Below are 14,204 nucleotides of genomic sequence, written 5' to 3' on the forward strand. Positions count from 1 at the left end.
CATTACCTCCTCTCTCCTCACAGCAAACGTTGAACAGGACGGGCGAGCACCGCTTCCGTGCTTTGCTCCCTGCTCTAGCTAGGAATGTGCTTTGTGGGATACTGAGGATTCTGTTAACAAAGGAGTCCAAGGCTCTATTTTTATCTTCTTTTCTAACGCTAATATGTGTTGCTATAGAAATAGATAATAATGTTTCACTGTTCTCTTCAAATACAGGCTTTCAACCCCGATAACGAGTACCATTTTAAAAACAGGATGAAAGCATCTCAGAGGAACTGGGCAGAGGTGTTTGGAGAGGGAAATGTGTTTGCTGTTTCACCTGTATCTGCTTTCCAGAAGGTAACATAGTTTTGTTTCATCTTTTTATAAAGAAATGTATTGAAAAAGATTTTTTGTGCTATAAAAACAACAGTTTACTTGGAAGGATTAAAACAGTCTCTGAAAAATGACAAATATTCCATAAGACTCATAAAATTGCTTAATATTTTTTCAGATATTGCGTATTTTTCCATTACTGTTATCTAACGTCATGAATAATTTTATGTATTTGAAACAGTGTTTAGTGAGATGAGAAATGGCTGCCTGACATCAGTGCCCTATTTATTGAATGATCAGAACCCCAGTTTAATGGGTGTCCCAGTTTCTTAGAGATATTTGAGAGACTAGAGCACTTGAATCATTTGAAATGACTAATTATACCTAGAAAAAACAATCTAGAAGTTAGTCTCATGTATACTTTTCTTTTAAACTCTGTAGGGATTAAAGCTTTTGTTTTTTCAAGCACAGAACCAGTATCTTTATTTTTATATTCAAAGGCCTATGATGTGCTAATAACGTTATACTCACAAGGAGTACATAATTTAAACAATCGTCTGATCAAACACTATTTGTTTTTTGAGACATAGTTGAAAGAAGTCAATTTAGTAGATTGAAAACTTGTCCATTGCTTTAGTAGAAGCAAAGGTGTAGGTCATTAATCACCTATTGAACATGTACGGTCTGGCCTTATTCTAGGTTTTGGAGATATAAATAAATAGTCCTTGTCCTTAATATAAAGAATAATAAGATATGATTCCTAACTTTATAGCATAGTGGGGGAAATATGAGACCAAAAAATTACAGTATAGTGAACAGCAGGCACAATGATATGTATTGTGCATAGAATACAAAGGAGGGCATGGTGAAAGCCATCTGGGAGGATCAGGCAGTACTCTGGAGTGGAGGCAAGAGCTGATGGAAAGGGTGGTGAGTGTGTGCTGTGGAATTTAGTCCCCACAACAGCTCTGTGAGTTAGCTACTATTTTTACCCCCATTTTGTAGGTGAGAAACAGAGACACACAGAAGTTACACACTTGCCCAAGTCCATATGCCTAGTCGTGGGAAGAACCCGTGTAACACAGTTCCACAGTCTCCATTCTTTAGCTCTGTGCAGTCCTGCCTCCCAGAATATTAACTCTTCTCCTCAGTCTTACTGTGAGGACTGCGTGACAACATGTATACGAACACTGGGCGTGTGGTTCAGTAGAGTGAGTGCTCAGCAGGGGTTCATTCCCTGCCCCTCAGGTTGCATGTGCAACAGCTGAGATCAGAAAGGGTGCAGTCTTTGATTCCTCTTGTCACCGTCAAGGATGCTGTCTCCTACAGAGGCTCTAGATGTCCTCTCTTGCCTTCTCGAGCTTCGTGCTGCTTAGGTTTTTCTGTTCTTTCTGTGGTATCCTTGGTCTTCTCCCCTCTGTTGGATGATTACCATTATATACAGCATGCTCTAGCATTTCCCGTCTTTAAAAGTTCTGCCTTTGATGGCGCACCCTCTCTACTCAGCATGCTTCTCTGCGCCTTCATCACCGTAGCAGATGAAATACTCCGCCCCCTCACCTCCCAGTTATTCTGTTAGCAGTTAGTCTAAAATTTTAACTTCGTGACTAAACAAACCTAAATTTCATCAGCATCTTTATCCTCCTCTGAGCACTACATAAAGACCTTAGAATGTCTGGTGTTCTCACTGCCCACCTCACTCATCTGTTGTCCCTTTGTCCTTGTTGTCTTCGTCCTCTCCTGTCTGGTTTTACCCCTCAGATAGACACCATCATCATTTTATACAGTGTTTTGACTCAGCCGTATTCGTATACTGTCTCTCTGAGTGCCATTCCCTCTGGATCTCAGACCTTCATTGAGACAATTCTTCTTCCAGAAGTGCATCCTGTACAGTGTCCTTTAGTAAGGGTCTATTGTGGTTAAGTCTTTGCTTTCATGGCCTGAACTTTATTCCCCATTTCTTGAAGGATATTTTCACTGGGTTTTAAATTCTAGATTGGCGTATATTTTCTGTCAGAATATCATTTCTGTGTCTCCTGGCTGTAATTATTGCTGTTGAGAAGTTGGTTGTTGGTCTGACTGTTGTTCCTTTGTAAGAATTCTGTTTTTGCTCTATGGGTTTTTTTGAGATCTCTTCCTTCTTTTTGTTGTTTGGCAGTTTGACTCTCATGCGATTAACAGAGGTATTCTTTTCATTTATTTTGCCTCACATTCATTGGGTTTCCAAATCTAATCTCTTGTATCAGTTCTGGAAAATTCTCAACTATTATCTTTTTAAATATTACCTCTTTTTTATTAGTCTCTCTTCTTCTGGAACTTTGATTAGATACATGGTAGATCTTCTCATTTTGTCCTCCTTGTCCCTTAACCTTTTTCATATTTTCCATCTTTTTTTCCTCCTTGTGCTTCGTTTTTGATCATTTTTTTCAGATCTGTGGTCTAGTTCACTAATTTTTTCTGTTTGCCCAAATATGCTGTTTAACCTCATTACTAAATTTTTCATTTATATAAATTGTTTGGTAATATTTTGACTCTGCTTAGTCAGGTTTTATCTCATGTTCTTGACTCTTATTTTCAGTCTCCTCCTTGTTTAATGCTTAATTTATATTCTGCATCTCTTGATATCTACAGGTCTGATTCTGCCGACTTTTACTCACTTGTTTTATGTATGTGTATGTGTGTATAGAAACGTATTTATACTTGTGTGTTTTCCTGCAAATTTAATCTAGGAGGACTTTTTGAGGCCTGAGTTGAAACTTCTTTCCTCCAAAAAAGATTTCCTTCTTCCAGGTGCCTGGGAGCACTACGATCTGAGGCAACTTTAGAATAAATTCTCAGCTTAAGAGTTTTCACTGTAAAGTCAGTGTGAGTTTGAGCAGCAAAGCCACATAAGGGCAATTTTGTGGTTACACATTCTTGGAGAATGTTTTTCTCCCCTCTGTCCAGTACCAAGGTCAAGGTAGACAGGCTTCCTGGTTGTTTTCCCTTTCTGCAGGTAAATTTTCTTCAGTTCATCTTACCCTGAGGAGGTGGCCATTGGCTTCCAGCTTCACGTGACAGTCTCCTCTAGTCTCCCAGCCTCACCCTGGCTTTTTGTTCTGTTTCTCAGGAGTTGTGAGGCTGTGAAGATGGAAGCTAGAGGCCACCACAGTGAAAAGCTGGCCTCAGAGTTTGCCTGCCTCACAGGATTTCTGCTTTCTCTTTGTTTTAAACTTCTGAGCACTTTGTGCCAGCTCAACTGTATGTTTTTGTTTGGTTTTTTTTTGAGGAAGATCAGCCCTGAGCTAACATCTGCCAGTCCTCCTCTTTTTGCTGAGGAAGACTGGCCCTGAGCTAACATCCGTGCCCATCTTCCTCTACTTTATATGTGGGACGCCTGCCACAGCATGGCTTGATGAGCGGTGCCATGTCCGCACCTGGGATCCAAACCGGCAGACCCTGGGCCACCAAAGCAGAATGTGCTCACTTAACCGCTGCGCTACCGGGCCGGCCCCCTCAACTGTATGTTTAAAAAATTTTTCTCTAATGTCTTTACCCAGTGATGTTAGTTATTTTCAGTGGGAGAGATGCTTAGGGTGGCTAGACTGAAGTCCGCCTCTCCCTTCAGGGCACCCCGTTCTGCCCTCCTCCCGCCGCTCTGCTGAAAGCATTCTGAAAGGCCCTGACACCTCCGTGCTTCTGGATCCAGATGAAATGTCTCTTGGCCCTGTCCGCAGCGTTGGTCACAGCCAGTATCTCCCTCTTGAAACCGTTTCTCCCTGCAGTCTCGTGCTTTTCTGCTACCTCCTAAGCCACGTTTCCCCTCTTGACTCCTTCACCTCCACCCAGGTTTGATCCAGGCCCTCCTCTCTATGTTCACTGTACTTTCTCTCAGAAATATCTTCCATTCTCATGGATTTAAATGGCGTCTTTATGCTGATGGCCCTCCATTTATATCTCTGTGGCCCAAAGCTCCTCACTGAGCACACCAGACTTGAAGAGCCAGCTCTCTCCTCCTGGTTGCCTCACAGACATCTGAACTCAGCGTGCCTGACGTGGAGCTTCACTGGTCTCCCCAGCCTTTGTTCTTCTCCCTGTCCGTGAATAGCATCACCGTCTACTGGGTGCTCAAGCCAAAAACATACGCGTCAGTCACGATTTATCCCTTTTTCTCATTCTTCATATCCAAACTAGAAACAAGTTCTTTGATTTAATCTCAAATAGATCTTCAGTTGACTTCTCTCTGTCTATTCTGCTACCATCCTACTCCAACACCCTCACGTCTTATCTGCTTACCGCACTCACTGGTCTTCTAACTGGTATCTCCACTTTTCATTCTCTCATTCATCTGTTCCATTCCATTCTCCACATGACAGCAAGGGTGGTCATCCTAAAACATAAAATGTATCACTCTCTTGCTTAAAACGCTTCTGTTGCTTTCCTTCTAAGCACAGTCTCTGAGTTTCTGCAGGATCTGGTTTTTACCTCTCTCGGCATCTTCATCTGTGCCACTCTCCCCATCTCACTGTGTCCCAGCTGAGAGAGTTTTCTCTCAGTTCTTCAAACAAGTCAGGCTCTTTTCTGCCCTCCCCAAACAGGACCTTTGCCGTTTCAGCCTCTCTGCCTGGACTGTTCTTTGAGAGGCTAAATCTTTCTCCTCCTGTAGGTTCCAGCTTAAAGGCCACATCTTCAGAGAGGTGTTCTGTGACCACCACTCTGCACAGAGCAGGCTCTTTCTATTTCTCGTTGGAGGACCTTCTGTTTTCCCTTTTGTGGGGCTTAGCACCATCTGGGTGATCTGATGTACGTGTCAGTTTACTTGTTCTTGTTGACCCTGTGGGATATGAGCTCCGTGAAGGCAGTTGCCTCATCTCTTCCCAGTCACTGTTCCATATCCAGGCCCTGGAACAGTGAGTGCTTAGGAAAGAAAGAACAGGAGAAAAGAATGAGCTATTCAAGGGCGCTTGTTAATGGTGCAGCTAGGACTGAAACTTTAATCCCTTTATTCCTGATTTGCTACTCTTTAGGTTAGTAATTCTTAATTTCTAAAATGTAACTTACTTAGAGACTTTAACTCAAGTTATCCTGTCCCTCAGGAGAGCTTAAACAACTCATCTCAGCTCCTGAAAAATGCACAAATGCTCCATATTGTAGCAATTCCATCAAAATGTAGACGTACAGATTCCTAAAATTGTATACAGTAATGTCAGATTCACATGAGGAAACATTTGGGAAAATCATTTTGAAATATTTTTAAAATTTTAATATGTTTTTCTCCAACTTTTTATTTAGGATAAATGAAATACAAGGGCTGATGGGGATGTTTTATAATGCCCTCTCAAATTTCTGTTTTCTTTTCTCATAGGAGCCTCATGGATGGGTTGTGGATTTGGTAAATAAGGTATACAACTTTTATTAATATAGTCATGTTTTCCATTTTAATGAGATTTCCTAGAGTTTAGTATTTTAAGTAAATGACAGTTACAGAGAATAATCAGAAGTTTTTCCTGAGGAGACGGGTTTTGCAGTTCTTCCTTTTTCCTAGGCGTGCAGTCGATAGAGATGATTATCAGCTTCAGGATGTGGCACGTCTCCTGCAGTGTCACAGGAATGTTAGAATTGTGTCTCTGGTGACCCTCTCAAGACCAGGCTTAGAAAGCACGTGGATAGCGTAGAGTGTTAGCCTCAGTTCCTTAAATTATTAATGGATAGCATTTTAAAATTAATTTGTGGCTCTTTTTTTCTCAGTTTGGAGAATTAGGTGGATTTGCAGCAATCCAAGCTAAGCTTCATTCAGAAGATGTAGAACTTGGGGTGAGTTGAGCGCTGAGTGTGCCCAGTGTGGAAGTTCACTTTCTTTGGATTAGTGTGTGACCCAAGGGGCACGGTCTGGACACATTAAATTAAACGTTGAAGCGTAAGTCAATCCGCACACGAGCAGCTTCCCTAGTTCCGAAAGCCAAAGAAACATTTACTCCTAAGCGTAACCAGATTTTGTTGTTAAGTATTTGGGTTTTTATTTCACTCCTTTCCCTTTGCCTGTGGGATTTTTCTCTTAATGTGCAATGGTTACATGAAGCTATCTAGCTGTTCAAGGACAGCTGCAATCAGTTAGTACTATCAGTATTTTTAATGGCTCTAACATACTCCTGCAAATGTTGTACCATGATGCAGTCGCTTATTATGGGCGTTGGATTATTTCTAAATTTTTGCTTTTACAGAGAATATTCCATGTATATTTGTCTTTATATGCATATGCTATCATTTCTGAAGGACAGATTCCTAGAAAATGGGATTTCTGGGTTAGAAACTATATAAATTTTTTAATTTTAATTAAGAATACTAAATCTCTTTCCAAAAGACTTGTACCAATCTGTACCCCTACGAACTCATTTCCTGTTACTCTCATTAGTACTGATTATTTTCAGTCTTTCATTTTCAAATATGGTGGACAAAAAATAGTATTTTATTATTTAAATTGTAGTATTCTGATTTCCCATGAATTTGAGCATTTCATCATATGATTATTGGTGCTTGCATTTCTTCTGCAAATTGACCTATCTAGGTCTCTTTGGGGTTGTTTGTCTTACTAATTTTTAGGAATTCTTCTTATGTTAAGCATATCATTGCCACATCTGTTTTGTCTGTTTGTAATTTTTTTCTCCCAGTCTCTTGCTTCTCTTTTCATTTTTACTGATGGTGTCTTTTGCTATACAGAAATTTCAGAATTTTATGTAGCCAGTTCTTTTCTTAATGGCTTAAAAGTTTTCTAACTGGCTTGGGGAATGTTTCCCCATCTCAAGGTTATAAAAATGCTCATTTCATTTTATACTCTTACAGTTTTGTTTTTTAAACTAAGCTCTTGAGTTCACTTAGGATTTATTTTTATATATTGTGTAAGATAGAGATACAATTTTATTTTCTTCCAAATGAGTAACTAATTGTTGTAAGGTCCCCTAATGGATTTTTTTCCTTCACTATTTTGATTTATTGGCTTTATTATATGTCAAAGTCTCGTGTGTACATGGATTTATTCCTGGACTTCTGTTCCAGTAATTCATTTGTTCATTCATTCTTTCATCATTTCCATACTATTGTATGTTTGGAATTATATTACGTTTGTAGATCAATGTGTGGAGAATTAACATTTTTACAATACTGGTCCTTTCCATTCAAGAACGTGGTGTCTCCTCATTGATTTGGGCCTTTTATGTATTTTAGTAAAGTTTTATAATTTTCTTCATGCAAGTCTTAAATGTTTTTTGTTGAAAGCACATTTCACTCCTCCATCTATTGTCTCCTTTTTCAAATAAAAATTTTTAGTATTCTACAATATGAGCTTTAGAATCATTTAATCCAGTCTTCCAAAGATGTTTTATTGGCATATTATGAATTAAATTACAGTAAATTTCTATAATAATTTCAAGCAGATTGACGTCTTTATCTCAGTTCTTCCTGTGCAGGAGTATAGTTGGTCCAGTCTTCATTCAGCACTTGATCAAGTCACTGTTTAAAATTTTCTCTGATATTTTGAGAGGGATTTGTGTAATGTTGAAAGGAGAAACTCCCCCCGTTTTTTCTGACCTTCTCTGTCATTTTTCAGGCAGTCTCAGCGTTGGTGCAGCCCTTGGGGGTGTGTGCAGAGTATCTCAATGCCTCGGTGGTACAGGTAAGATCAGGCCATTGTGCATTGACTTCAGGAGTTGATCTGAGACAGACTAACAGCAATAATTATTTTACCAGCTGGTTTAGAATTGTGCCTACTCCAAAGTAACTTCTTTTTTTTTACATTAGCTATCTTTCTAATAAAAATATTATCAAAAGATAAAAAATGATTAATAATTTAAGGTATAGAGACCTCTAACATTTAAGAAGGTTCTTTACCTTTTCAGTTTATCGTTTTATCAAATATAATTTATATATGATAGCATATATTTTTCTTTATTTCCTTATCTGTAAAATAGGTGGCATGTATCCCTACCCACTTGACAGGATTGTTTAGGATTTGGTGCCATCATGTATTAAGTTAGAGCGATCCACTGGGCTCACTCACTCGCTAGCGCCTCACTGCGGAGGGGCAGCCTGACCTCACACCTTGTCTGACCTCCTGCCTCTGCAGGTGTGAGCCACCAAGTCATAGAACTCAAAGCTGAAAGTGTTCGGTTTTCTGATGCCTAAGGCCGGTTTACTTTCTTGTTTCCTTTCCATTTCAGTTAACAAATTTTACTGAACAAAATGTCATATTGAAATAACCTCCATTTACTATTTTCTTTACAAATAAGTCTGTGACACCTATGACTTTCACAGAGATTTTTTTAAATTGCTATATATGGTTTTGAAAGCATTGTGTCTTTTGGGAGCAGTGCTTTTTGTGTGCACTATTCCTTCTTTCTACTATCTAAGATACTTAGGCCATTTTAACAAGGGAGGTAAGATTTTTTTTTTAGTAAGTTCTGGAAATTTCTGCTGTTTCTAAGTGTTAACTGCTTTCTTTAGATGTCAAAGTAATACTGCAAGATTGTTAAAGGAAATAGGATGGCTATTTATGCATTTCTTCATTCTGTACATTAAGCTCTTCAGGAATATCTAGTGGTCTTTCAGCTTATTGAGCATATAAATATAATCATTTTTGTAGCTGAAACCCTAAGACTTAAAGAAGCAAAATTATTTGACTTTTTAATAATTAAATATTAATAATTTAATAATTGGCTTTTTAATAATCAGGACCACGATTGAGCTTTTAAATGCATGCGCTTTACCCATGCGTTGCTCCATGGAAAGAGATTTAGCCTAAATAGTCCAGCTGCTAATTAATAGTCAGTTCTTTAGAAATTCCAGGTTTCGTGTATAAGCACAGTGTACTTTAAAAGGAGTAAGAGGTAAGTGAATTTCCACCAAGGCATATTTAACTTCGTCTGTATTTTAATTGTATCAAACTATCCAACCGTAAGTTTATTCAGCAATACACTCATACCATGGATTTGTTCATACCCTGTTTATACCATGTTAGTTGACATAAGTTAGCCATTGTCGCCACACTTGCTGCTGGGGTGACTTTGGAAGACTCACTCCAGCCTCCGTACCTCGGCTCCCTTGTCGTAAGATGGTGGAGGAGTCAGGCCTGTCTCACGGAGTTGCAGGCAGAGTCCAGCAGCCCAGCACATGCTGACGGGAGCAGTGTGGACTGCCTCTCACCTTGACAGCCCTCAGTCTTCACAGGACAATTGGCCTTAGTGTAAATGAGGAAATCGTATTTCAGTAATCACGTGATGTCATTTTAATTCATTGCTGATGTCGTCTTGGCTTTGACAGCCAAATATTGTCTAACTTCTCTCATCCCCAGACAAGTTTTACAAATTATTTTATTTAGGTGGCAGTGATCGTTTAGATCTAGTTAATAGTTCACACCTTCTCACGTACCCTTCAGAGTTAGTTATGTGTTTGTGCTACCATTCAGGAGCAGTGAATGGTGAGAGTCTCATCCATAGACCTTATTCATGTCAGCGAGCAACAGGAGTGCCTAGGACAGAATTTTTTTGTGGTCTGTGCTTGTATTCATTTCTTTAAATTAAATAGAAAATATGTACTTTAATACAAAAATAATACATACTCATGCTTAATGTTTTCAAAGTTAGTCCACATGTCTTTGGTTGCTCTTCGAAATGGCCCTCATAAGATAGTAATGCCAGGGACTGCACCTGTATGATGTTGAAGACGCTGAGGCACTGAGTCAGGCAAGGGCTTACTTGGGATGCTATTAGCTTGTTAGTGGTGGATCTGATAATGAATTCAGATCCTTGTACTGAATCCTCCTTTTTGTGTGCAATGTGAATAAAGAAGTGGATCCTCTCTAGTTCGGGGACAGAGTCAGGAGTCCTTATGAACTGTAGCACTTTTTTTCTGCAGCCCATGCTGGACCCAGTCATCCTCACTACCATCCAGGATGTGCGGAGTGTGGAGGAAAAGGACCTCAAAGACAAGGTAAGTGCTTTCTCCGGCCAGGGGGCCCCACGGAGGCAGAGCCAAGGCTTGGGGCAGGGCTCACCCACCATTGCTCTTTGGACTCTGCTCACAGACAACTCACATCATATTAATTTTACATTTCCTAACCGGAAAATGCTTTTTCGGAAGCACCAGTGGTTGGTGTTACCTCAGTGGATAGAGTGAATATAGGGTTCTCAGCAGGGGATACCTTCAGAATTTTACTAACATGTTGATTTTGATGGTATTACGTTTAACATGATTTATTTTGTCTGCCTGGAATTTCTCACAGGACCCTACCCTTTCCTTTGCTCACCCATGTGCTAACTTTTCTTGCAAAGCAAAATGTAGTTAACTGACAACGTGGAGTTTCACATACCACCAGACCATTGTTGTTGGAAATGTCCTTTATTCCTGTGTGTATTGTAAGAATTGGGATCAAAATGTTCTCATGGTTCCTTTTTTGTTTTTGTTTTTGTTTTTGTGTATGTGTGTGTGTTTTTGATAAAAGAGATTGGTTAGCATCCCTGAGCTCTTGTCTGCCATTAAGTTACTTTGCATGCGCTTCCAACCGGATCTGGTGACCGTTGTGGACGACCTTCGACTCGACATCCTGCTTCGCATGCTGAAATCACCACATTTTAGCGCTAAAATGAATTCTCTCAAAGAAGTAAGTTTTGCATTTGTTTCTAGAAGAGTTAAAGCACAGACACTCTAAGTTCTGCCCAGACTTGGGGTTATTAACATTAAAATGTTGGGAAATAAAGAAGAATAATTTCATATAATCATACAAAAAAAGAGAGAATGTGAAGCCGGCCCTGTGACGCAGTGGTTAAGTTGCATGTTCCACTCTGGCAGCCCAGGGTTTTGTCGGTTCAGATCCTGGGCACGGACCCAGCACCACTCATGAGACTACGCTGAGGCCGCATCCCACAGGGCAGAGCCAGAAGGACCCACAACTAGAATACACAATGATATACTCGGGGGCTTTGGGGAGAAGAAGGAAAAAAGGAGTGACAACAGATGTTAGCTCAGGTGCCAAAAAAAAAAATGATAATGATTATATATAAAATGATGTGTGTTTTTAATTATCTGTTAATAAAGTGATCTTTTTATATGTATTACATTCAAAATTAATTCTCTGAAATTTTTGTGAAATTTTCTAGAACATAACTCCTTGAATATATAGTTTGATATTTACTATTTACCCTAAGGGTTCAACTCCTTTTATTATTTTTCAGGTATGGCTTTACTTAAACCAAATTGTCTAACTGGGGTTGGGACAAAAACAAAATGACTACAGCTGTGATGGTCAAAGCAAAATAATGGAAATAATTTTCTGTAGCTTCCTGAACTTTATATGAGATCCATATTAAACAGCGTAGTTGGTTTTGCTGAGTGAAAAGTGGAGCCAATACAGTTCGATCGTAATTCCAGTTATTTTTCCATCAGTTTTATATTTATTAAGATTCTTGACTACCAGTGAAATGAACTCATCTTGAACCATCTTAGGCCAAAAGAGGAATTTAATGGAAGAAGGCCAGGCTATTTTGCATGAATGAAGGATTGACTAGCCAAATCATGTTAAGGGCAAGGAACCATGTGGGCAACAGGAACAACTAGAATTTGAGACCTGATCGCTGCCAGGACTCTGTCCAGATCTTGTCTCTGCTTTTCTGAGCATGTTGGCTTTGTTGCCTCTCTGCCTACAGAGTGACATCGTTCATGTGTTGACATCCTGGCCATGGATGGCTCCCATCACCAAGGAGGGACTGACACTTTCTCTCTGGTCCCTAGTGTAGAATTTGGAGGATGTGCCCTGTTTGCACTTTGGGTCAGATGCTCGCCCCTGAGCCAGTCAGCAGTGGCCCAGGGAGTGTGAGCTGTAAGAATGGCTCCTTGGTTCTTTTTAAAGAGATGTCACAAATAAGTAGTCTGTTAACTTCTAATAACTGCCCTTTGATACATTTTGGCTCGTTATCGGACCACAGTGTAATGCTGTAAAAGTCACAGAATGAATAAATATATATGAAGATTTTGATTATGCGTATTTTCATTGGATTCAGTCACAATAATCCTATCTTTTTAGGTAACCAAACTAATAGAAGATAGCACTTTATCCAAATCTGTGAAGAATGCTATAGATACAGACAGATTGTTAGATTGGCTTGTAGAAAACTCAGTTCTGTCAATTGCATTGGAAGGTAAGTTGCTTTCAGAAAGAAAATTACCTGACACGTAATCATTAATATATTTTTGTATTAAAAATCTGAAATTGTTGCTTTGATTAGCCTTTAAAATAATCTTATAGCAAGTTGATACTGCTTTGAATTAATAGAATCCTATTTGGGTAGTCAGTGTTCACTGGATGTGTCTTCCTCTCTGGTGTTTCTTCTCTTAGGCAACATAGACCAAGCGCAATACTGTGATCGTATCAAGGGAATTATTGAACTCTTGGGCAGTAAATTGTCTTTGGATGAGCTCACTAAAATTTGGAAGATACAGGTAAGTTGATCAGAATTATTTTTGCCTTTTTCTGACATTTTTGTCAGGAGAGGGAGGAGGGTGGTGAATGAGCAGAGAAATGGAACTTCTATCTTGTTTTAAGCAGAGCAGTTCTACTCAAGTCTGTTTGACAGTTTAGGGTTCCTATTAAGAGTGTAAGGAAAAAGGATTCCGCTACTCAAAAGGCATAAAGTTAGTGATTGTCTAGTCTTCTCATTTCTCTGATTGAAAGGTAAAAGCCTTCCTGAAGGCTACACAGCAGGCAGGAGCAGAGCTGCGAGTAAGTGTGTCTTTTGTTTATCATTCCAGCGTTCTTTGCACTATATTGCTTATCAGTTTTCAATAAATTTTTCCCATTTAATTCTGTTAAAAGAGAATGATAGTAATACGGAGTTTATGGATCCATCTTCCAGGCCTCTCAGCAGCTGTGACAGAATCAACCACACCTTTCATTTTCTTTTTCCTTCAGTTTTGATAATAGTCCATTCTTTTCATTTTCTTCCCGCTTTTCTGGGATTCCTTCTTAGGTCTCCTCTAACTTACTCTCTTCTACTCGTAAATATTAGGTTTTTTTTCAAGCCTTCATCCTTAGCCCTTGTCTCACTGTGTCACCTTTCATCAGTCAGTTTCTTCCACTCCTGTGGCTTCGACTACGTTTGGAAGCTGCTGACCCTCAGAATTCTCTCTAATTCAGAGCTCTTCTTGGAGCTCCAGTGCAGTATATCTAAATGTGGAACTCTTACACCTTCACCTGTGCTGTCTCATAAGCATCTCAAATTCAGTATGTCCAAATTTAGTCGTTTTCCAGCCTGTTTCAGTAATGGTATTATCCTTCACCTAGTTGTCAAGCCAGAAAGAAGCCTAGAGCTCACCTGGATGATACCAGCTAAGCCACTGTATCAGTCAGAAACTATGCTAGCTGTTTCAGAGGAAATTGAGTACAGGGATTTTTTGCAAAGGTGTTGCTAGGGTTGAAAAGCAAAAAAGAGAAGTGCAAATGCTGGAGGAGCAAAATGGAAGAAGGGGTACTAAGCCCAAGGAGAGGAAGCTGCTTTTGGAGGTGCTTTCATGGTAAGTGCTGGAACTGTCGAAGAGTTGACACTGCCACCAGGGCTCTGGAAGCCCCTGTGGCCAGGGATGCCAGCACCTGCATCCACCCTCTGAGCATAAACCAGAAACACTTCTTGCTTCCTCCTGCCTTCTTATCTCCCAGCAATGCCTCTCATTGGCAGAACCTAACGGGAGCATAGCTGTCAGAGGAAATGTAATTTTCAGGCTCCCAGCCTAGCATTACAGAGCAGTCTATAGAAAGTTAGGCGCAAGACTGAAGGAAAACAGTCCTGGGTCCTATAAATTTTACTTCCCATGTCTTGACCTTACTTGAATATTCATATATAATTTTGTTTTGTGAGTTTTCCGTTTTG

At 39.7% G+C, this 14,204-nt stretch overlaps 1 protein-coding gene across 1 annotated transcript in view; it reads left to right on the forward strand.

Moving 5' to 3' along the window:
• Window positions 1–14,204, forward strand: part of USP24 (ubiquitin specific peptidase 24) — a 139,040-nt gene that overhangs the window by 38,665 nt on the left and 86,171 nt on the right. Inside the window, exons 5-12 of the mRNA XM_046661124.1 lie at window positions 217–339; window positions 5,660–5,695; window positions 6,043–6,108; window positions 7,898–7,963; window positions 10,201–10,275; window positions 10,787–10,945; window positions 12,365–12,479; window positions 12,677–12,780. Coding sequence (XP_046517080.1) covers window positions 217–339; window positions 5,660–5,695; window positions 6,043–6,108; window positions 7,898–7,963; window positions 10,201–10,275; window positions 10,787–10,945; window positions 12,365–12,479; window positions 12,677–12,780 — 744 coding nt within the window. The remainder of the gene's footprint in view (window positions 1–216; window positions 340–5,659; window positions 5,696–6,042; window positions 6,109–7,897; window positions 7,964–10,200; window positions 10,276–10,786; window positions 10,946–12,364; window positions 12,480–12,676; window positions 12,781–14,204) is intronic.

This window comes from Equus quagga, chromosome 5, assembly GCF_021613505.1.
Source record: "Equus quagga isolate Etosha38 chromosome 5, UCLA_HA_Equagga_1.0, whole genome shotgun sequence".
NCBI classification, from domain to species: domain Eukaryota; kingdom Metazoa; phylum Chordata; class Mammalia; order Perissodactyla; family Equidae; genus Equus; species Equus quagga.